We start from the raw sequence: 23,710 nt of genomic DNA on the forward strand, positions 1-23,710 counted from the left end.
AAAATGAAATGTCCCTTCGATAGTCATCGAGCTGAAGTTGGTTTCCACAGTGCTATTCCCTGGAAGTATTTAAGCCTATCAAATTCTATGAAAGCCATAATTCAGAACAAAACAGGAAATTCTCATCCAAGATCGAACCTTTACTGCAGTCCTCTTACAAATATTAAACTAAAATCTGATTTGATTGACAACTAAAAGATAATAAAACTACAGCTTTATGTCTGGCCCACTGTTGTCTTCAGAGGACCGTTTTCCTCTCTATGTTTATTCCCCGGCTAAGCAATTTGCTCCATGCTATGATGGCGCCTGCTATTAGAAAGCCTTAGTTGTCTTGTAAGGGGAAAGGAAGTGGGAGGTCGCTCGAGGGTATTGTGTGTCCAGGCAGAAGATTGGCCTGAGAGTAATCACGAAGGTTGCTGAATAGCGAGAGAGGCGCACTCAGTCAATTTGTGTGCAGAGAAGAGAGCAAATGTATGCGGCTGCAGTGCCAAGAGATGACAAACGAGGTACAAAGAGGAAGATATTCCTGAAAGTGTAAATTGTGTAGAAGCAGTAGGGAATTTAAAAAAAAAAATGGCAGAATGGGCGGTCAAGGTGTGAGGAATGGTGATTTCAGACAATAGCACTTATCGCTCGTCAGCCCGTCTAGAAATGTGTTTGACATTCACGCCGCTGACAGACATTCGCTCAGCCGGCTCCTGGAGAATGTCACGTGACTTAGCAGCAGTCCGTTACGTCCGCCATGCAAGTCTGAAGCCCCTCATGAGAATCAAATCAGATTTCATATGAAAAAAAAAGAAGGTTGGTTGGTTAGTTAAGCTGTTTAATTAGTTAGTTAAGTTGGAAGAAAGAAAAATCCACTAATTTTAGTTTTAGTTCCAGATCAAGGTTCAGAATTTTCACATTTTGACTGAGTTACAGTCTGCTTGAACTGGGGCCAAGCAGGTGGCAAATGACGCTGGGAAAATAACTTGGCTGCCTGTAGAGGGGGTTGGCACCTGTTGCTACCACCTAATTATAGTTAATGAAACTGCTTTAAAATCATGCAAGCAAAATAAAAGTCTTTGATAATGTTTTTTTTTAACTGCCAATTTGCCCAGTTTTGTAGGATTTCCTATTAAATTTTATCTCATTTGCAGCACTTTACCACAGCACATAGAAAATATAAAAATATATTCCTTTTTTATTTTAATGCTAGTTGTGTTTAATTGTAATAGGGTAGAGTAGTAAGTGTGTCCATTGCAGTAAAGAAAATGCAGAGGAAGGTGGTCAGTAAGCACCAGGATGTAACCTCTCATTCATTATTGACGCTGTGAAGTGGCTACAGAGAAATTTCATGATTTGTTATCTTTTCAGTTCCTATGGAGCAGTCCAGATATTTCATTTATCCTCTCTCTAGGATAGAAAACAATAAGAAAAAAAATAACACTTTGACATCTTTAAGATGTGAGTTATTGGGCTATGATTTTCTATGGCAATAGAAAACGACTGCTTTGCGCCGCCTTTCAGAGTTAGATAAACACTTTTATTACACAGGCTCTTCCAAGGACTGTAAACTTAGCTGCTATTTGCCCTAAATTACGTGTGTCTACGCAAGAGGCTGCAGCCCACACTCCACAAGGCCTCGGACAAATAAGCCTGTGAAGGAAGAAAGCGCAACGAGGCTCATTGCTACACACGCGTGTTTCTTCACACGCTTAAACTGTCCACTGAACGCTATCACATTATTGGATCATGTATGTGTGTGAAACTAAATTATGCATGCACACTGACAGAAGGCGGCACATGCAGTATATATATATAGATAGAGGGGAGTATCAAGTGAGAAGTCGCTTTAGAGCACAAATAATGAATAATGTAGCTATGATGCTAGCCATATAGCAGGCTAAAAATGTTACTTGAAGCTATTTTTGCTTTGGTTGAAATAAGTATGAAAAACGCTTTAAAAGGATCCCTCGGGAGAAATTCTTTTTACATACTAAACGGGACACACTATACGTGTAGTCTGTATAGGCGTTGTGAGCCGTTGTGGGAGGGAATGCAGTCGACTTCCAATCAATCAAAGCGGCTCCCCTTATTCCCTTTAAATTCAGTGTAGACAGAGTTGTGCGGTCTTCATGGAAATTGAAGATGCAAGAGAACTCCACACTCTAAAACAGTTGGGTCCCAAAAAAAAACAACTATGGGTAAAAAATGGGCCGATCCTCTACTTGGGTCGATTTGACCCAACTTTGAGTCAAGAAATGGGTCTTTTAGTGTAAAACAACTTAAATATTGGTCAGATCATTTACTTGGGTCAAAAAAATTGGTTCATTTTGTATAAAATAACCGAAAAAGTTGGGTCAGATTGACCCATAAAGTGTATCGGTCAATTTTTGGTCCATAATTCTTTCAACTTTTTTTTAGAGTGCATTTACGTTCGTGAATGATGTAAAGATGGCCGCTGTGGATGGGCACGTGAACACTTGTGAGTCGGTATCATAAAACGTGTTGTAAATTGAATCTGGGTACTGAAAAATCCCAATAGCAGTGAGGGAGAGGATGTGTTACGAGTGTAAGAAGACTAGGATGTCCTGTGTCAAAGACTACATATTCGTCCTCTTTCCAAACAAGCAGCAGAGAGCATTGTGGGAGCTCATTACGTGCAGCCTGTGAGCCAGAGGATCAGCCAGCCGGTCCTCTGAGCTCGGGCCCAGCTGCCCTGAATCCGCAGTGTGCCAGCGCTGGATTTGCATGAGCTTCCCAAAAAGTAGTCATTTAAAGTTTACGGGAGCAGGGCAGGCCCGGAGTTTGGACAAGGGCGCCAAGGGAGGTGTGCAAAAGGCAGACAAACATGACACAACTTATGCAAAGCCTTTTACTGCAATCTTCTATGCCTGTGAGCGTCAAACAGAAAAGCACACTCAGCGTTTTGTTAGGCACGCATGTTCTTCTTACGCCGTCATCCTCGGCCAACATTTCCTCACCACATGGTTGTGTCGTCTCCCCCCGTATAGAGCCGCAGCCCTCGCCATTCCCAGTCCACCCAGTCGGGGCTCGCCGACCAGGCCACCAAGCTGTCCTTCGCCTCCGCCGAGTCCCTGGAGACCATGTCCGAGGCCGACGTGCCCATCGGCTTCAACAGGATGAACCGCTTCCGCCAGAGCCTGCCCCTGTCGCGCTCTGCCAGCCAGAATAAGCTACGTTCTCCAGGTGAGCACACGCGCGCGCGCACACACACACACAGGTTTGTTTTATTATCTTTGTGGGGCCATCTCATTGGCATAATGAACTTCCTAGCCCCTTCCCCTAACCCAAACCATCAAAAATGATTGGACCCCTATTCCTACCCCTATTCCTTACCCTAACCTCAACCATAACCCATCTCAAACCTAAACTCTAAAACCAAGTCTTGACCCTCAAAAAGAGGTCTAAACTTGTGGGGCCCAGCAAAATGGCCCCACATGGACAGGTGGGCCCCACAACTTTGTGAAATCCCAGAATGTTGGCCCCACTATTTAACAAAAACAAGACCACACACACACTGCTTCCTCTCCTGGTCCATGCAAATCTCTGATGGAGTGAGGTAAATCCCGTGCCTAAAATGAAAATGACTTTGAAACTGTATGGCTTGTTTCCGGGAGAAAAACCCTTGCTTACTACCTGAATTTCTGATGAAAACTAATGAACAATTTTTCAAATAGTACTAACTCTACCTAACGTTTTAATATTTATTATTAATCATTTTTTATTTGTAGTATTTTTTTCCCAATTGTATTCCGTTCGACGATCATTTGTGTTTTGTCATAATTGTAATTTACTTAATCGTATTTTTCATCGTTATTCATTTTTTAAAATATATTTTGGAGGGATTTTTGTCAATTTTTTTGTGTGCTCAAGATTCCGATTTCTGTTGTCAATCAAGCATTATTGTTTATTCTTACAGTCGAACCTTTAATGTTTAGATTAATCTGTTCCAGCAAGACTTATTAAAACTGAAAATCAAAGCAATATTTCCCATAGGGAATAATGGAAATCCAATTTATCTGTTCCAATCAACCAAAAATATTAACAAAACAAAAAAAACATTTTATAGAGAATAATTTTTATTTTTTGTACAAAAAGACTTGTCAAATAAATCTCAATGACTAATGAAGGGGATAAATAAACATTAAATATCAATTATACCTTTTATGAAGACTTTATATAGCTTAGACAGACAGCAAGGAGGGCAGAGAGGGAAGCCATTTTCTAAGTTCTTCCTTGAATTCTGTAATGTTTCTCACCTGGGGCAACATTGTCATAACGTGCTATAAAAAGTCAGACTTTCAAAATAAAAGCACACCAGTATATAACAGTTTCAACACTCTTGTCTTTGGCCCCAGTGGCTTATTTAGTATTTGCACACACATTGAACGATTTTGTACTTGTTTATGAAGTGTAACTTTTAAATAAGTCAACATGTGGCCCAATGAAAGTGTGCTTTAACTGTGTTATTGGACTTGAGTTGTTAATAAAAGCTTACATTGTGCAATGTGCTTTTGTCGAATATCGACCCTTTATGCACAACTTGTGAAATGCTTTGGATGAAGTGCATTCATTTCCTGGAATCGATGCTTGTTCATACAAAAACAAGGCACACAAAAACTTCCAGGTTCATGAAGATTATTGATGTTGTTATTATATATATATTCAATTCAATTGTATACATTTTTCATTTTCAAGTTTTAGCATACTGTGTTAGTGTAATATTATTTGTAAAATTATGAAATGATACTGGGCTGGTTAGTTTCTTTATCCTCTTGACATTCCATTGATCTGTTGTGCCAATGGAGAGGCCATCTACCTTGTTCTTCTTTTCCGTGGGTTTGCATGTGCGCATTTTGGGTTCGCCAGCACCACAACATGTCTGACTTTTAACCATTGGTTCTTTCTTTGCTTTGTGTGTTCTTTGTGTGTTTGGGCGGCACTCTACCAAGATGAATATGCAGGTTAGTCAGGCGTCAAGACACATGCAAGAAATGTCAAATCAAATTGAGGTGTTATAGCATTTCAGAGTGTTTTCCATCTGGTGTGTACATTCTCTATTCAATTTCATTACATCAGTATTATGCAAAATTGTCGTATTGTAATTAAAATACAAGAATAAATGAGATAACATAAAGTGAAATTTAAATTCTGACTGGATTAATCCCATAATAAATATGCCTTGACACATTTTTGTATTTTATTTAATGTTAAACATTCTAATAAATAAACATCACCATGTTGGTCAAGTAAGTATTTTTTTCATTGTCCGTAACTGAAGTTCCCTTATATAAGTATACATTATATACATTTTTATTTTATTTTAGGTTGTATACCAAGGGTCACCAACCTTTTTGAAACTAAGGACTAGTTATTGAATACTAATTAACTTCTGTAATCAAATAATAAATACTATAAATAAATACATAAAATTATAAAATAAATTGCTTCAGAAAAACAAAAAGGATCCCAGTGAAAACACGAGAAAATGTCATTCTATATTTTAAATGTGATCATAGTTAATTGGGATTACAAATGTGTGACCAAACACATTTAAAAAAAACTACTGGGTAGAGGCTGTGTATGTGGTATAACATAATAAAGGTGCTAAATTGTATTTACTGTTTCTATCAATTTTTTCTATTTCTTTTTCTTTTTCTAGGCGTGCTCTTCCTGCAGTACGGCGACGAGACGCGTCGCGTGCACATCACCCACGAGTTGAGCAGCCTGGACACGCTGCACGCCCTCATCGTGCACATGTTCCCGCAGAAGCTGACGGCGGGCATGCTCAAGTCGCCCAACACGGCCGTGCTGATCAAGGACGAGGCGCGCAACGTCTTCTACGAGCTGGAGGACGTGCGCGACATCCAGGACCGCAGCGTCATCAAGATCTATCGCAAAGAGCCCGTTTATGCCTCCTACCCGGCCGCCGCCCACCTGGCCAACGGGGACCTGCGGGTAAGCAAGCGGCCTGTTTTCTGCTCTCTTCTAATGACCCTTAACTCATTTGCTCCCAAATACTGTACGTATAAAAACGTTCTATTTTAAAGATTGCCATGATCCCAAAAACATATTTATATCTTTGTTATGTTTTTTTATGCTAGAGCATACAGAAAGCTTTGATGCAGCCACTGGCCTGAAGAGGTCACTTAAAGAAATGGTAGTTATTACAAAAACGGACAGCAGAGTTTAAGAGATCAACCATGGCCATGTTGCAAAAAAGCTCTTTTGAAACAGATTTGTGAATAATGATGAAACTTAGCTATATTCTAATGCTAATTGGTAAATATTTTTTTTCCCCCTGATGAAAGAAAAGACTCTAATCTTTCTTTTGGTAGGTTCCATGTTTTTATAGCAATAGAACACAATATTCTGTGGACCTTGCAAAATCAGTCAAAATCCAGTAAAACAGCCTGGAGCGAAGGGGGTTTCTTCAGTGAACAGCCTTATTGTGGAAAATCTGTTTTGATTTAACCAAACAAAATTGAATCGTCACATATTGCAATATGTCTTCCTTGACTCGTACCGCATCCTATGTCCTCGTCCTTTATGAGAGATGCACACCAGGTAGAAATCGGTTTGATGTTGCACTTGAAAATGTGCCATTCTGGAATTCTGTTGTAAGCCTACCCCATGTATCGAGATACGTATTGAATCTACTTTTGTTGGAGAGAGTATTTATAAATATTTGAACAGTATCCTGGAATTGCTATTATATGTTACAATCGTCCTCACTCAGCATTCACATTACGTAATTTTGTAGTTTAAGCAAAAACATTTGCAGCCTTTAATGCAGAACTAATGAGTATGTTTAGTGGATTGTTGTTTTTATTGTTTCACTGGTGATTAAAGCAGGTATTCCTCCTGGAAATGTGTTTCCTATCTTCAGTAGACCATCTGTTGACGGCAATGTCGCCGTGTTAAAACAAGCCTTTCTTTTTTCTTTTTTTTTTTTTACATTTCCGCGTCAGTGACGATCGAGGAAGGCCTGAGGGAGAAAGATTTTTTGATTTTAATTATTTAACACAAAACCCTGCTTAGCCAGTTCTTGCCATTAACAATGCATACAATAAATAGGAGGGTGGCAATGACAAATGAACATGCAAGTGATATTTTGCTTTGTCAGGACTCAGGATACACACACACTCACATATTCGAATTAAGTTGCGGATTGGCTGTTGTAAACGAACGCCGATTCATAAATTTCCCATTCCAGTCATAATGCGTCAATGCATATTGTAACGAGGGTACTAGGGCTGTCAAAAACAAATGTTTCTATTATCAATTATCCTATCAATTATTCCATCGATTAATCAAGTTTCACCTGTTTTCTGGGTTTGGTCATGTGACATTAGCAAACTCAGCTGTGATTGGTCGTTAGCTGTTTCCTGAGCACACGTGATGTCATCTTCAGTCAACAACATGTGGCAAAATGTGTTTTTTAAGGTAATAATTGAACATGAAAAAAATAATTAAGTTATCACATTAATTATAGACACAATATTAACTTCTTACTGCTGAAAATGGCAAAATTTGTCGAGTATCCCTTTAAGCAGAGAGTTCAAGTCAAGTCTCATGACCCAGACTATGAGTCTAACTCGCTGGATAAAGTTAGTGGGTCGTTTTCAAGAGTTCCAAAAGGAGAGTCCAAGTCAAGTCTCGAGATTTTCGTGGACGATTTTAAGTCGAGTTGTTGACTTGAATTTGTCGCATCATACTAACAATTATCAACTGTATCATACTAAAAGTAATGTAGTAAGTATTGTATCATACCTTATCGTTGGGCTTATACCTGGTTGTGACTATTTAAGGCATCTGGCTGAAAGATCAGTTTGATTCTCCTGTTGGCCAGTTTGATTCTCCTTCTCGTGCCGGGATTCGAACCCGTACATTTTTCCTCTTTCTTTCTCTCCTCCTCCCCCCCTTTTTTTCCCTCACCCCCCAAACAGTCCATTATGCCCTGTTTTTGACCGAGGGGTTAAAGCCATCGGATGGACTGTTAATCCATTGTGCTCTGCATGCATGGGTTCAAATCCCATCCTTGTCGATCTTTAAGTTGTCGTATCATACTACCAAGTACCGTAACTATTGTGACATCACGTACTGTATTACTTCAGTCGGCACCTCATGCCAAACGGCATTGTATCGCCTTGTGTCACATCAGTTGTATCCCACGGAAAGTATTCTAGCGTATTATATGTACGGCTTATACCGGTATATTATTTTAATCATATTGAAAGAAAACCAGTTTTGGTTTACTCATAGTGCAGGACATGGTGTTCTCCTAATTTATTGCGCAAGAGTTCAAATCACCAACAAGGTAAGCACTGATGCTGGAAAAGCGCATCGAGTTAAGTATTAAGTGCAACAATAAATGATTGTTTGTCTTTCGATGGCCATAAAGGGAGTTGAGTGCAACTTTATGACGCTCCACAAAAAGCAGGCTAAAATGGATAGAAAGAGTCTTTAACATTGTCGTTTATGAGTGAGTAGGGTCTCCATGGTAACGCGGGCCGCTTCCTAATTTCAGAGGGAGATGGTGTACTCGTCACGTGACTCCTCTCCGACTCGCCGCCTCAACACACTCCCCTCGTCGTCGGGCTCGTCTGGCTCCCCGTCCCGCTCGCGCCTCTCCTACAGCAGTGGCCGCCCGCCCTCCTTTGCCGGCTCCCACTCACCCCACGAGCAGGCCCGTCACCCCCACCACGCCGCCGCAGCAGCCGCCCACGTGGCCAACGCGGGCCTGTCGCCTTCACCCAGCGCGATCCTAGAGCGGCGAGATGTCAAGCCGGACGAGGAGGTCTCGGCGAAGAACTTGGCACTGATGAAGAACGAGTCTCTTTACGCGGACCCCTACAGCCTGATGCACGAGGGCCGCCTCAGCATCGCCTCCACGCAGTCCCTGGCGGCCATTGGCGACCCCTTCAGTTTCCCCATGTCCTCGGGGTTGTACCGCCGCGGCTCCGTGCGCTCCCTCAGCACATACTCCGCCGCCGCTCTGCAGGGGGAGTTGGATGATTCCCTCTACAAGCCCGGGGGGTCCCTATACTCCGACACATACTCGGCCACGCTGGGCATGGGATTCCGCATGCCGCCATCGTCTCCGCAGAAGATCCCCGACATGCACTTGCGGGACAGAGACTCGTACTCTGGCTCGCCCAGCAGGGCTTCGCCCGTCAGGCAGAATTTTCGGAAGGATTCGGCGTCCTCCGTTTTTGTGGACAGTCCCAAGTCCAGACCCAGTTCTGGCTCCGAGCCTCTCTGTCTCACGGCCGGACCCGGGGAGGGGGGAAGGGCCACGCCCGGTTTTGGATCATTACTGTCTGGACCAGATGCTGATGCTAGCAGGTCAGTTGGAGCGTATAAAAGATATATTTTGTTGGGAGTGTTCACTTATGCACAAAAAATTGTATTATACGATGTTCAAGACGATTTGCGATTGGACGCCGCTTTTCTGCTCACGTTCTCTGACAGGGATCATCGTCTCGAGCGCATGGAGGCCATGGAGAAGCAAATCGCCAGTCTGACCGGCCTAGTCCAGAGCGTCCTGACAAGAGCGCCAGACAGTGACAGCACGTAAGACGTTCTAGCCTGTCACCATGTTGATGAATACGGTACATGTTAGCCTTGTCACTTCTTGCCCAACAAACCAAATGAAAACAAGTTTGAAAATGGGTTTCCTTCCAGTCACTTTTATTTCACTGTTTCCTTGTCAACTTGAGGTGGGTGGTACTGCTAACCCTAAATCTCTAACCCCAGAACCCTAACGCATCCCTGACCCCACCTTACTTTGGAAAGTTGTAAGACGAGTTTATTCATGTACATGAACGTTCTCGCTAAATCACATTTCTGCTGCCACACAAAGCAGATAAAGGACAGGGAGGGTTGGCAGCAACACATTCAGACAAATTTAAACATTTTGTACGTAAGTCTTGTGTAAAAGGCCAGAAAACAATACTTGAGCAAAAGTACAAGTATCTTCACAGAATATTATATTTACTTGGGTAGGGTAGGGTAGAAGGAAAAGTCATCTTTCAGAATGTCAAGTGAGAGAGAGAGAGAGAGAGAGAGAGAGAGAGAGAAAGAAAGAGAGAGAGAGAGAGTTCAGTATGTATGTAAGTATATATATTTTTTTTATTTTATGTTTTTTTATGCTAGAGCATACAGAAGGCAGCCTATGACCTGAAGAGGACACTTAAATCAATGGTAGTTATTACAAAAAAAAATGGCCAGTAGGTGGGAGCAGAGTATATGAGATCAACCAGGGCCATGTTGCAAAAAAAAGAAGTGACTCTAATCTTTCTTTTGGTAGGTTCCATGTTTTTATAGTAATAGAGCACAATATCACGCGGGCCTTGCAAAATCAGTCAAAATCTAGTAAAACAGCCGGGATCAAAGGGGGTTGCTTCAGTGAAAATGGCTGGGAGTGAATGAGTTCAGGAAGATACATAGGAGTATATATTTTATTTAAGAAATATAGTGGAGTACAAGTGCCAGAAACACAATTATTGAGTAAAGTACACATACGAGAAAATTCTACTCAAGTGTAGCACCAAAGTGTTTATACTCCATTACGTTAGAATGCTGCATAGCAAAGATATTTTTTGAGTAAGTAGCAACATTAGCTTTCCGGACACAATGCAGGCGACGCAACGCCTCGTTTCTGTCCGGTGTTGCTTTTAGAGTTAGCACTGTAATGTGCTTGCCCTGTGGCCGTTGATCCCTCAGATGCGGCTTGCTGCGTCTCTGCATGATGGCGGGCTGCCCCCCGGACCAGGGAGCCGACTTCTCACGGACATTACCTTTCTCTTCCAGTGACAAGACTGACACCAACAGCGACGGCTCCGCCACTGGAAGTGAGTACTGAACAGTCGGGCTCAGAGGCGGGAACACAGACGCTGCCAGCAAGTTTTGTTTTATAGCTTGTTTTTAGTTGAAACATATTACTACTAGGAAGAAAAAAAATTGTACCTGAAGGTGACAGTGGTGCCTCCAAATGCAACAATGTCAGACCATGATGTCAAAAGATACTTCAGGGTCTAAACTCAGATTGGTACTACAAGTAAACATACATTTACATTTCATTTGACAAAGGCAGAGTGATTGAAAAAAATGGGTAAATGGATCCTAGCAGTCTTCTGACTGGCTACCTGACTCAACACAGCAGTCTTAGATTATTCACTTGAATCGGTTCCCTAACTTGAAAGAGCAGACTCATCAGAAACACTTCAGAGTCAGACTGATGAGCCGTTAAAAATCAGTTCACTGACTCAAATTAGCAGACTAAGGGCGCACTGACACTAGGGCCATTGTACCGTGCCCAAGCACGCTTGTTGCTAAATTCCGGTAGTGGGAGTGCAATCGATGAGTACGGTTCGGATGCCAGGTTTAGCACGATTGGAAGAGGTGGGCCAGAGAACGGTACGGTTGGCCGCACATGCGCACAGCTACTCGCCGTGCGGAACGTAACCAGTATGTCAAGAACGCACGTGCGACGTATATAGCAAGCGACCATTCAGGCAGCACGTGATGACGTATATTTCGAAGGCAACTAGGCCCTGGCACGGTTCTGTTAGAGTAATGTGAGTGCAGGCCGGAGGGGCACAAGGGAGGGGAGGGGTGCAATCAGGCTTCAGTACGGTACGGAAGAAATGGCCCAAGTGTGAGTGCACCCTTAGAAACGATTTTGCAGCAATTGGTTAACCGGCTTTTGTCACAGACTCACCGCAAATATCTTGGACTCAAGATAAGTCTGTTATACCGGTTCGCAGACTTGAAACACTCAGATGTTTGGGTCAATTAGTTCACTGACTCGACTAAATATACTTACCGGAAACACTGCAGACTCAGACTCAGTTGCTTGGGTCCACTCGAATCTGTTTACTGATTCGAGTCAATGAGGTGAAGGGAAACACCAGGGACACAGACACGGTTGATGTGTAAAATCGCTTCACTGACTCACGTGAAGCACTGAAGACTGCCTCTGAAGATTTGCTTTTATCTCTTGACTGGCTTGAGTTAGCATACTCTGAAGTTTTGGTTCAACCGGTTATCCGGCTTCCGTTAACGGACTCGCTTCACTGGCCCAAGTTAATGAACTCACCAAAAACACTGCAGTTACAAACTTGGATAATTCGGTTAAATTGGTTTAATGATACAAGTTGGTGTACTTAATTAAGGCACCTCAGACTCAGATGGTCCAATTGAATTGTTTGCTGATTTTAATAAGTGGACTCCTCTGAAAGGCTGCAGATGATTCCATTAAATTGGTTCACTGAGTTGCTTTAACTCAGTGGAAAAAACTTTGACTCTGATAAGCCTGTTGAATCATCTGCAGACTCAGAAGATTTGTTTGATACGGTTTATAGGCACACCATAACCGCATTCAACATCAAGGTAATAACGCTGATTCAAATGTCACACTGGATAAGTTAACTTGATCACTTCAGTGAGTGACTAACCTGAGTTCATGAAATGACTTTGCCACCACTACCTGATATAACATCTAAGACAATAAAATCTGCTCACACCTGTTATAATTCCCGTCACGTAGTACAATAGAATCAAGTACCATTGTATTTGAAAAAAGTCCCTCTTACTATGATCTGAGTAACTGGATCTTTCTATATTCCAGCAGGACGACTAAAGAAGAAAGGTAGTTGCCATTTCATTACTCCTTTGCCCTCTCACCTCCCGTTTGGGTGTCGTCTTCTCCAGAGTAGTGCGGACTCCCTCCTCCCTCGTCCCCCCCTTTCTTTCTGTCTCTTAATATCTGCTTGGTCCTTCGGGGGCTTTCATAGTATTGTTTGGTCATAGACAGGACACTGTCAGGAGACTTCTATATGTGTGTGTGTGTGTGTGTGTGTGCGTTTTGGGAGCTAGCCTTACTCCCACAGCAGTGTGTTTAAGATAAGAGCATGGTTATCCCCCCTGTGTGTCACTACCGGGCCAACTAATTGCACCTGCGAATGGGTTTACTAATAGCATGAGCTCACATATCTCCAGTGGGCCATTAGGAATTTGCGGGTATGCTCATTCACACGCTGTGCACACCGTGTACGCGTGTATATGTGTTTTTTTTTTGGTGTGTATATCCTGTAGCGTGCCCCGCGGGCCGACCGGTGTCCTCTGAATGAATCAGCTTGCGTCCGCCCTGACCTCACCGTGAACCCTCCTTCCCCTCCCTCCCGTGTCCCGCTTTGATTGGCAGCTCACACGCCGTCGGCCCCGCTAGCGCTGATGCCGCCGCCGCCGTCCAACTCGACACCGCTGAACAACGTCAGCCGCCTGCAGATGCAGCTGCACCTGCACGGGCTGCAGCAGAACGCCAACGACCTGCGCAAGCAGCTCGGACAGCTGCGCAAGACGCAGGTACGTTCAATTATTCAAAAGACACCTCTCAGGATGATGCAGTCATTTGTACAGCGCTACTACTACATAGGGCTCGAACCTCACTGCAAAGTATAGTAATTTACACCCCCTCTAATTAATAATAATAATTGCCTATATTGATGGTTTCAGCCTTACATATGGTAAAACACAACTCAAACTCATCATGCATTGCCCCTTAAAAATGAATGGCTTATAAATAAAAAGAAAAGAATGCACCACATTTACATGTAGGTTACACATACATTGCACATGCACATGCAATGAAGACTCTCCACAACTTCTACTAACAACCCAGGCTAAATTTAACTCTTTCTCTCCATACAAAGATATTAGTTTTTCAGATTTTCACGCTATACAATATTTTCTTGATACCAATTACTACTTTCCTATTAACTAGGACTTTGAAGTGGCAGATAGCTATAAGTTTTACAGAAAAAAAACAAGACTAGGTGAATTTGGGAATAGCAAACTGAACAGGTGGAGGTTATTAAATATGAAAATAAATAAATAAATGAATAATATGAAAATATTATATTTTCCCCTGTAAGCAATTTGAGGGAAGCAAATTATGAGAAAGTTTGCAGGTGTACTTAGCAATAGCTTCTCTCAAATTTGACGCCAATTGTTGCCGTAATGCATGCTTAAAATTTTTCCATTTCCTTTTTTTTTTTTAATTCGTCTCAGTAAATACCATTTATTAACCATTTAAATGTATTTGTCTTTATTTTTTTCTCTTTCAAATCCATTCCTGCATTAACTATCATATATTGGATTTAACAAGTTGATATATTTTAATTTTTCAAATAAAATAAAAAAACAACAACATTGTGCAAGGGGACAATTATTATTATTATTATTATTATTATTATTATTATTATTATTATTATTATTATTATTATTATTATTATTATTATTATTATTATTATTATTATTATTATTATTATTATTATTATTATTATTATTAGGGGCAGCACGGTGGCTGACTGGTTAGCACGTCCGCCTCCCAGTGCAGAGGACGTGAGATTGAGTCCAGGCTTCGGCCTTCCTGGGTGGAGTTTGCATGTTCTCCCCGTGCTTGCGTGGGTTTTCTCCGGGTGCTCCGGTTTCCTCCCACATTCCAAAAATCATGCATGGCAGGTTAATTGAACACTCCAAATTGTCCCTAGGTGTGAATGTGAGTGTGGTTGTTTGTCTCTGTGTGCCCTGCGATTGGCTGGCAACCAGTTCAGGGTGTACCCCGCCTACTGCCCGAAGCCAGCTGGGATAGGCTCTAGCACCCCCGCGACCCTTGTGAGGAAAAAGCGGCCAAGAAAATGGATGGATGGATGGATTATTATTATTATTATTGTTATTATTATCTCTTTCATCACAGTCTTTGCTGGTGTTCCTTTTGTGCATCAGCCGGGTGCAAACCATGCACCTAGGGCGGCAGTCACTCAAGTCAATTATTCTGTTCTCTTATACTAAGCACCGTTCTGAGGATTGGCGCAGATCCCAGCATGCAGATCTTTTAAATCTCTGTCATAGTTGCTCTCTCTGATATTTTCATGATGTTTTCAACCATACCCTTCTTCACTGTACCAAGTGCATCAACAACCACCCGGATTATTACTGTTTTCATATGCCACATTCTGTGAATTCCTAGTTCTAGGTTTTTGTACTTTGTGCTTTTCTCCCCATTTTCTTCAGCGCAATGTTTCTATCTGATGGGACAGTTATATCAATCAGTTTGAAAGTGGAATTCACGGAATTATTATTATTATTATTACATGTAAAAGTATCCAGTATCCAAGTATTTTAAAATTATTTTTAATGGAAATAAAAGAATAAAAATAAATAAAATAGTTTGTATTGCTCATTTTGAGTGGACAAATCTCAATTTCAAAATAAAAAGGTATTAAATTGTTAAATTTAATATATAATAGTTAATGCATTTATTTAAAATTGTATTTTATTTTTTGAATGATAGGCTAATATTAGATAGACAATGTCCCTTTTTCTAATTAATTAAAATGTTTTTTCCTCCATTCATTTTTATAACTGCAGCAGACAGAGGGCGTTTCCTTTCCACCTTATGTGTCACCCACACTGAAGGCCCACAGCTTGCGTTTGACATGTGCCTCATGAATTATTTAACCGAGGCGGAATGCAAGATGTGGATTCTTCTCTCGCGTCTGCATATGTAAATAATATAAGCATAAATATTATTTAATATTTCATAACAAATGTTAATGTCCTCTTCTGTTTCTGCGCATCCCCATGGTGGCTTTGTAGCAGGGACCACATGGGGTCATCCACAATGCGAGTGGCGTTGTTTTACTTCCTAGAACACGAGACTCATCCATAATGCATCTTCCTCCCTTACCAGGTGCTTTCATCTCGGAGTTGTATTACACGCACCGGCTCCGTACAATTTTCCATTCATACCACCGAAGAGGAGTTTCACGATCTGTGAATCTGCCACACCCTGTGCTGTTTTTTCCTTGGGGCATCCTCAGTGTGGGTGCATGAAAATAAGTGCTCACACCGGCACTGTAAAAACAAGTTTTGAGCTTTGCAGTGTAAAAAACAAATCTAGTATCTATGAGACTTGTCATTATAATATACAACACATTTTTATGTTATCCATCCAAATCATATTTAAAAAAAATTGCATTTGTTAACATTGTAAATGAGGGTTTAAAAAAAAAAAACACTATTTGACATTGTTAATCAATCTGTGTGTTGGTGAATTGTGATTTCAAAATACATTTGGTAGAATTAATTGCACATTTTTCTTTTTCAGTATACTGTACTACTGATTAACAATATAGATTTGAATTATTTTATAATATCATATACCTGTATACAGTATGTTTCAACAACAAAAATAAACTCACACTGTGCAGTGTGTATGAGGGCTTAAAAAAAAAAAAACTTCAAGCAGTTCAAAATATGTCCTTATGGCACGATTCTCTCCCCATGTGTGTTATCCGACAGCTGGAGAACCAAGACTCCATGCGCACGCTACTGAAGCGCACCGAGGCGGAGCTGAACGTGCGCGTGGCCGACGCCCTCCGCAAGCAGGAGGACCCCCTGCAGCGGCAGCGCCTCCTGGTGGAGGAAGAGAGGCTCAAGTACCTGAATGAAGAAGAGCTCATCATCCAGCAGCTTCAGTCAGTACCACACACACACACACACACACGCACGGATAATCATAGAAAGGAGAAGAAAGGGCTACTTTTAGTAGGTTTACGACAAAGTGCATATTCAAGTGAGAGAGTGGCGGCGCGGCGCTCGGATAAAGCCGGAAGCGTAATTAAGCTCGACTTAGCGCTCCTAGATTCTTATTAAGATGTGAGGTGTTAGCAACTAATTGAAGCTCCTGCGCAAGCAGAGCTGAGAGCCACCTTGAGATCTCCGCATCAGATATGCGTCTCAGTGTTCCCTGAGGTAACCATACCCAAATTTAGCCCAAGGACAGAAGCACGGAGAATCATAACATGCAATCACATATGCATCTTTGTATATATTGGCAGTTGGAAAATTTTTCACTAAAGGCTAAAGAGGGGTTCACAGGGAACAATCCATCAAATGTCGGTGCAGGCACAGCCAGTATTATTTGATGTTGTAAGTCAGACAGATTCACGTGTTGTTTGCTTTTCTTTTCTTTTCTTTTTCTTTTTTTTAATATTCTTTGCATGTTTTGATCATGTTTGTTTTGGGTGTAATTCCACTGTTAACCACTAAATGCCGGTACACTATTCAGTTTGAAATGGTGTAATTTTGAAAGAAGAAGAACAAAAACAGGAAGTGCTGCAAGGTTTATTAAACGTAACATCCTCTTTAATCCTGCTTTTTATGCCCACAGAAAGCAACGGCTGTAGGTTCATTTAATAATTTTATTGCTTTGGATGCATTGGCCATCATTTGTGATGTTTATGATGAAATGATAACCTAAGTTTTTTAGTTTAGAAACCCTAACCCTAAAAGTGTTTTAAAGAAATTTCAGTGACTGAGAGATTAAGGCGATGGACTGCATTAGTGCCATAAATGCTATAAAAACATGCCTAGGGAGTATTGAAAGTGTTTTTTTCTATATTGCGGATTTCACTTATTGTGGGGAAGGTATGGAACGTAACTCCCACTGTAATGAATAATAATCTTTTGTCTTTTAGTTTTTGATGGTCTATATGGTAGGTGCTTTGTTGTTGTTGTTTTTCTCACACTCTTGGCTTGTTTTCCACAAATAGAAGCCGCTCACCTAGTCACAACCCCTAGCTCCACCCTCAATTGTCACGGGGTTGTTGGACAGTTGTCACTTGCATGAGAAAGGGCTAACCCCCTTAAAATGGATCAATTTCAGCAATAAAAGAAGTAGGGTGTGTTCTAAGTGTTCTATAATTAATTGTATTAATTAAAAGATGTATGCTGGGGTAAAATGAGGAAAGCATGTTACAGACATGTTGTTAATAGACATTAGTTTTCATGTGTTTTCTACAAAAGTTTTTTTCTCAATAAATTTTTTATTTTTAATTGTCTACATTTTAAATGAAAATTTATGGTAAATTATGAGGCCAAAATTGTGATACATAATTAGCTCTATGCATGACAGCACCGCCCCCTCAAAACAGGCTGATTTCAGCACGACAAAAAGTCTGTTATAAATGCTGATAGTTATAATTTGTCACAGTCTTCTTACCAAGTCACCTCTGAACTGTTTTAAATTTGACAAAGTAAAAATAGTATAACCAATGTATAAACCCATAATAATTTGCCTTATACAGTATTTTAAGCACTTCCAAATTATAGTGTAAACAAAATTTCCGATTTGCTCTTGCCCCCGTGTTCCCTGAAAGCCACCAAAGTACTTTTCCAAACTTATTAATTCCTGCCCACGCCGCTCCGGTTCAGCTGGCCGCGACACCTCTGTGCAAACTGCCAGTTGCTGGAGCAAGTTAATTGAAAAGAGCGGCGGAGCGGTGGGAGGCGTTCATCCTTCTGCACGTTTCCTCCCCCTCAGTGACCTGGAGAAGTCGGTGGAGGACATCCAGAAGGAGTCGTCCGTCAACCACAAGCTGGTGAGCGTGCAGGAGCTGGAGGAGAAGACGGCCGTCCTCCGAAAGTTGGGCGAGACGCTCACCGAGCTCAAGAGTGAGTCAGAAGCTTTCGGCGTGACTAATTAGGCCCGCTCGTCTTTTAAGTCTCCCACCCGCCGTCTGTCGAACGTTGAATCCCTCTCATTGGCTTCTCCGCCAAAGACCGAAGTTAAGTGAAGTTTGTCTCTGCGCCACAGATCAGTTCCCCAGCCTTCAGAGCAAGATGCGGGTGGTGCTCCGGGTGGAAGTGGAGGCCGTCAAGTTCCTGAAGGAGGAGCCGCACAGGCTGGACGCCCTGCTCAAACGCTGCAAGACCATCACGGACACCCTCAACGCTATGCGCAAGTATGCAACAGCAGGCGAGATTAAAGTACTCTTATTCACTTGAACAATCATAATCTTTGAAGAGGACGTCAAACCAAACTTTTTTTTTTTTTTTAATATGTTGAATCGCCTGTTTTTATTCATTTTAGGGGCCATGTGCTGTCGTCTGAAGATGACATCACAGTTGTTCACGCTCGGGTTACAACCAATCATGGCTCATCTGTTTTCTGAAACTGAGCTGTGATTCGTTATTACCTTAGCACTGATCAACTGTGATGTCTTTTTCAGTGGACAGAAAGTGACAAAATGGCTTCCCTCTGGGATGGATAAAAATTGTCTCGATTTTGCTGCTTATCTCATATTCCACAAACACAATATTAATCAGATAACAGTGTTGACACTAATGGGGCTTCATGCAACATATTGTTTAAAAAAAAAATTGGGTTGACTCTCCCTTTAAGTGGACAGTTGACAAAATGGTATTGAACTAAAATAAATGCCTCACCCTCAAGAAATGCTTCCTTTTAATGAAACCACATGTGGTCATAATTACTCTGAATATGACATCTTATACGCCCATGTGTCACCGTAGATGTCTTTACCATCTCTGAATGAAGGGGGGACATTAGACCACCCGAACACTACATGGCATCTGTAATGCTGTAGTCCTGGAGAAATAACATTAGTATGACCTCTTTGTAAAGCAAAATGACCAAATAATATTTGAATAAAGGCCTCAATTTAAATTTGATTTACTACTGGCAATTAAGACAAAAATTTGCTCAAGGTGTATGGTGTTAAATTTTACACTCTAAAAATAGTTGGGTCAAAAGTAACCCAATTGTGGATCAAAAATGGGCCGATCCACTTTGTGGGTCAATTTGACGCAACTTTCTGGGTTGTTTTATACAAAATGACCCAATTTGTTGACCCAAGTAAAGGAGGATCAATATTTATGAGTTGTTTTACGTTGGGTCAAATCGACCCAAGTTTTGACCCATAGTTGGGTTATTTTTGACCCAACTGTTCTTCAGTGTGTATTGTGGATCTGGAAACAAAGTCTGCATTTGCCATAACAATCCATGTCAATTAAAAGCTTACCTTCCGCTCAGGGCCGGACTGGGACTCATTTTCAGCCCTGGAATTCCAGGGCTCAGGCTGGCCCACTTTAGTTCAAAATTTTACAGTTTGTGTATCAATGTAAAATAGATGAACGTTACCCCCAACAATATTCATATTATATTTGATCAAAAATGTAATTTACAATCAAATACTCTTACAAGAGCACGATCATTGTTTATTTGAACAAGTGAACATAAAATGGGCAATAACAAAAGGACAAAAAACAATAAGCAAATGTACATTAAATGGAATAAGACATTTTACACTTCACGAGACACACTTACCAAATATTAAACCAGCAAGATTTAAGGCAGCTAACGTTGTACTCTTATTTTGAAATGTGTTCTCACCACTTCTGGTGCACTACTGAGCTGACTGACGCTAACTTGAAGACGGTAATTTCACATCATACTTTGTTGCTGTTACTTGTAATAGTTGTGATTGTGTTTTGCCTCTTTTATGTGTTATTTTTGTACAGACAAGATTTAATATAGTTACAGTGTTACTGTTTCTATTAATGGATTAAAGTTTTGCTACTTTTGGTATAAAATTATTGGAACTTAGTGACACCCTTAGTAACAAAGTGCTATATATAATATATAATGGCCTAAGTAAAGTGCATCGGATTTAGTTGATTGCCAATGAGACAGTCAACTTAAGATGACTTGTTTGCAGATTTTTTGGAACACGCGTGTGCTGTTGCCGGCCGATTTGCGGTCTGAATTATAGGGCGGTCCACCGAGAATTGCCCCGCCCCTCCAGATGGCCTATGTCAGGCCTGGTAAAAATATGGGAGGCCTTGTAGCTTTTTGGATGATTTTTTTAATTTTAATTGTATTTTATTTTTAATTTTATTTATTCGGGATAGTGCATGTTAATGAAGATCACATTGGACACATGCATGTAAACACACCACACCGGATTATAAGCAGATCACAGAAAGAAACAGAAACAAAACATCAGGGAGAAAAAGAACAAGATACAAAGTAACAAATATTGATTAAAACATGATTAAATGTCCAAGTAATGATTACATGCCTAATTTGCTTTTAGCCATGTTTTGAGTTCGGTCTTGAAGCTATTGAAGGTGTTTCTGATGATTGTGATGTGCATGGCTCACTCTCCAAGGCAAGCCAACGAGAGCGTGTGGAAGAAACACGAGGACTTCACGTCGTCCAAGCACAACAAGGAGCTGAGAAAGTTCCCGGATTTCGACCTCCCCAACAGCCCGCCGCTCGCCATCAATGACATCGGGGGAGGAAACAGCCTGTCCAACTGGAGCCCGCACACCAGCCTCGCCCGCCGCCACCACGGGAACCCGGCGGGCCAGCACAAGGACAATCACCCGCCCGTCCCTCACAAGGGCAAAGCCCTGGAGGAGCTGGAACGCCGCAGCGCTGCTGATAAGGCGTCGTCGGTCGAGGTTCGCCTGGTAGGAATCATTTAGATTCTTCTCCCTTTTCCCATCCTCTTATCATCGAGCCGAGGTTTTATCAGCACCCGTCGCCCTCCCAGGCGGCCGAGCGCGACTGGGAGGAGAAGCGGGCCAGCCTGACGCAGTACAGCGCTCAGGACATCAACCGGCTGCTGGAGGAGACCCAGGCCGAGCTCATGAAGGCCATACCCGACCTGGACTTTGCCGCCAAGCAGATCAAGCCCTCCTCCAACGCGACGTCCTCGCAGGCGCCCCAGACCCCTCAGAGCGGGACGGCCACCCCTGAGCACCGCACCGTCAACAACAAGCCCCTGCAGAAGAAGGAAAGCGGGTCCAGACTGGGATCTGGTGAGCAGTGCAGCAAAAATATTGTCAGCTTCTTCAAGATCAAAGAAAAGGAAAATTCCCATTTCAAATGAAAGCACTTGATAACCAATTTCTTGTTGAATAATTGAATCATGTTAAACGGAGGCTTTGAAGTTCCAGGTACACCACATACCGCTGCGAGTTAGATAAGCGGGGTACACGCATACTGATTTTTAACACCTTAACCTATTTTTAAAATGTGAAAGACCGCAAATATAACAAGTGAAAAAAAAACACTTTCATATTCTCTTATAGTCTATGGTGTCCTCCAGATGACCACTACAGCACACCGCCTTTGTCATATCTGCACCAACTATCTCCTCTCCCAAATCAGATGTCTGTTGTAGTAGCAAGACTGACCTGTGAGAGGCAGCATGGTGCCACCGAGTAGACTGATAGAAAATACAAAAAAAGAAGAAAAAGATTGGCTGACTATAGATTATCTGATATTGACATAGTGGTGGCAAACTGTTTTCCCTTTTCAAGCATTTAGCACAATAAGGACATTGTTTCACAGACATCCAAAAATGGGCTGATTTTCAAAACAAAGGCTGGAGGGGAAAAAATGCTCAAATTTTTCCGATTATTGGTTTGTGCTCCCACTTTAAGAAATACATAAAAAAGGATTTGCACAAACTTCTCTGTTTTGTTTTGTTTTCCGTAAATATTGAATTTGTATGAACTTTTACTGCATACATTGCTTATTTTTTTCCATTTTTTTACTGTGATTGATAGTTTCTTCATAGTTTTTTAAAATAATTTTTTTTGTTGTCTAAATTTGTAATTAAGTCAAGGTTCATTTTAAGTTTTAAGCCTTTTAAGAAGAAGCTAGCAATTGAAAACTGCAATCCTATATCGAGTTTAGAGGCTCCACATTAGTATACATTCTAAACCATAAAAACATAGCGTGACTGTCAAAGAAGAAGCAGGGTGCCACAAAGAAAGCAAAGAGAATGAAGGAGAGTGTGGATATGTTGATAGGTGTGTGGCAGGTAGCACCTGTTTTAAATGTGCAATTCTGCAACCTACAGGAATGGAGTAAAACAGAATCATAATTATGAGTCTTGTTGATGGTTGTTTGGCCAGATGGAGTTCTCTAATTGTTGTTTTTTCACTCCTCGCAGATGAGCTGACGGTGCCTCGCTACCGCACAGAAAAACCCTCCAAGTCTCCCCCTCCGCCCCCACCCAGACGCAGCTTCCCGTCTTCTCCGGGTTTGATCACCCGCAGTGGCGAGACACTCATTCCTGGGAAGAGCATCAAGGTAATCAGTGACAAAACACCCTGAAAATGTCACACAAGGAATTTTTCTTCAAATTGGAAATAACAACTGCAATTAATAATCTGAAAAAGTCACATTCCTGAACGGGCAGCACGGTGGCTGACTGGTTAGCACGTCCGCCTCCCAGTGCAGAGGACGTGAGATCGAGTCCGGGCTTCGGCCTTCCTGGGTGGAGTTTGCATGTTCTCCCCGTGCTTGCGTGGGTTTCACCGGGTACTCCGGTTTCCTCCCACATTCCAAAGACATGCATGGCAGGTTAATTGAACACTCCAAATTGTCCATAGGTGTGATTGTGAGTATGGTTGTTCGTCTCTGTGTGCCCTGCGATTGGCTGGCAACCAGTTCAGGGTGTACACCGCCTACTGCCCGAAGCCAGCTGGGATAGGCTCCAGCACCCCCGCGACCCTAGTGAGGAAAAGCGGTCAAGAAAATGGATGGATGGATGGACATTCCTGAACATGCTTGAGAATGTGTTCCCCTCTTGCTCTCAGAAGTCCGACTCTGAAGAAGCAGAGAGCCAGAAGCCTCACGTGAAACTGAGGAGGACGGTGTCGGAAAACCCGCGGCCCGCGTCCACGCCTCCCACGCTGTCCGGGGACAAGACAAACGCAGAGCAGGAGAAAAGTTCCGCCCAGTTGGAGGTAAGCGGTTCTGTTATGTCCTGATGGAAGACCGCAACCTCACAAGCCCCGCATGTTATTGGAC

General features: G+C 41.9%; 1 protein-coding gene across 18 annotated transcripts in view; it reads left to right on the forward strand.

Moving 5' to 3' along the window:
* Positions 1-23,710, forward strand: part of srcin1a (SRC kinase signaling inhibitor 1a) — a 118,839-nt gene that overhangs the window by 81,426 nt on the left and 13,703 nt on the right. For 8 of the 18 annotated variants that reach the window (XM_077556639.1, XM_077556642.1, XM_077556634.1 and 5 more), the window contains 15 exons: positions 2,997-3,192; positions 4,959-4,970; positions 5,669-5,964; positions 8,537-9,354; positions 9,481-9,582; positions 10,735-10,862; positions 12,641-12,661; positions 13,217-13,377; positions 16,378-16,553; positions 18,401-18,531; positions 18,674-18,821; positions 21,051-21,354; positions 21,438-21,705; positions 22,848-22,987; positions 23,497-23,646. In XM_077556639.1, coding sequence (XP_077412765.1) covers positions 2,997-3,192; positions 4,959-4,970; positions 5,669-5,964; positions 8,537-9,354; positions 9,481-9,582; positions 10,735-10,862; positions 12,641-12,661; positions 13,217-13,377; positions 16,378-16,553; positions 18,401-18,531; positions 18,674-18,821; positions 21,051-21,354; positions 21,438-21,705; positions 22,848-22,987; positions 23,497-23,646 — 3,051 coding nt within the window. Of the gene's footprint in view, positions 1-2,996; positions 3,193-4,958; positions 4,971-5,668; positions 5,965-8,536; positions 9,355-9,480; positions 9,583-10,734; positions 10,863-12,640; positions 12,662-13,216; positions 13,378-16,377; positions 16,554-18,400; positions 18,532-18,673; positions 18,822-21,050; positions 21,355-21,437; positions 21,706-22,847; positions 22,988-23,496; positions 23,647-23,710 lie in introns of those variants that run through there. The other 10 variants (XM_077556636.1, XM_077556635.1, XM_077556640.1 and 7 more) reach the window with 10 other exon arrangements.

Source organism: Vanacampus margaritifer, chromosome 2, assembly GCF_051991255.1.
Source record: "Vanacampus margaritifer isolate UIUO_Vmar chromosome 2, RoL_Vmar_1.0, whole genome shotgun sequence".
NCBI lineage: Eukaryota > Metazoa > Chordata > Actinopteri > Syngnathiformes > Syngnathidae > Vanacampus > Vanacampus margaritifer.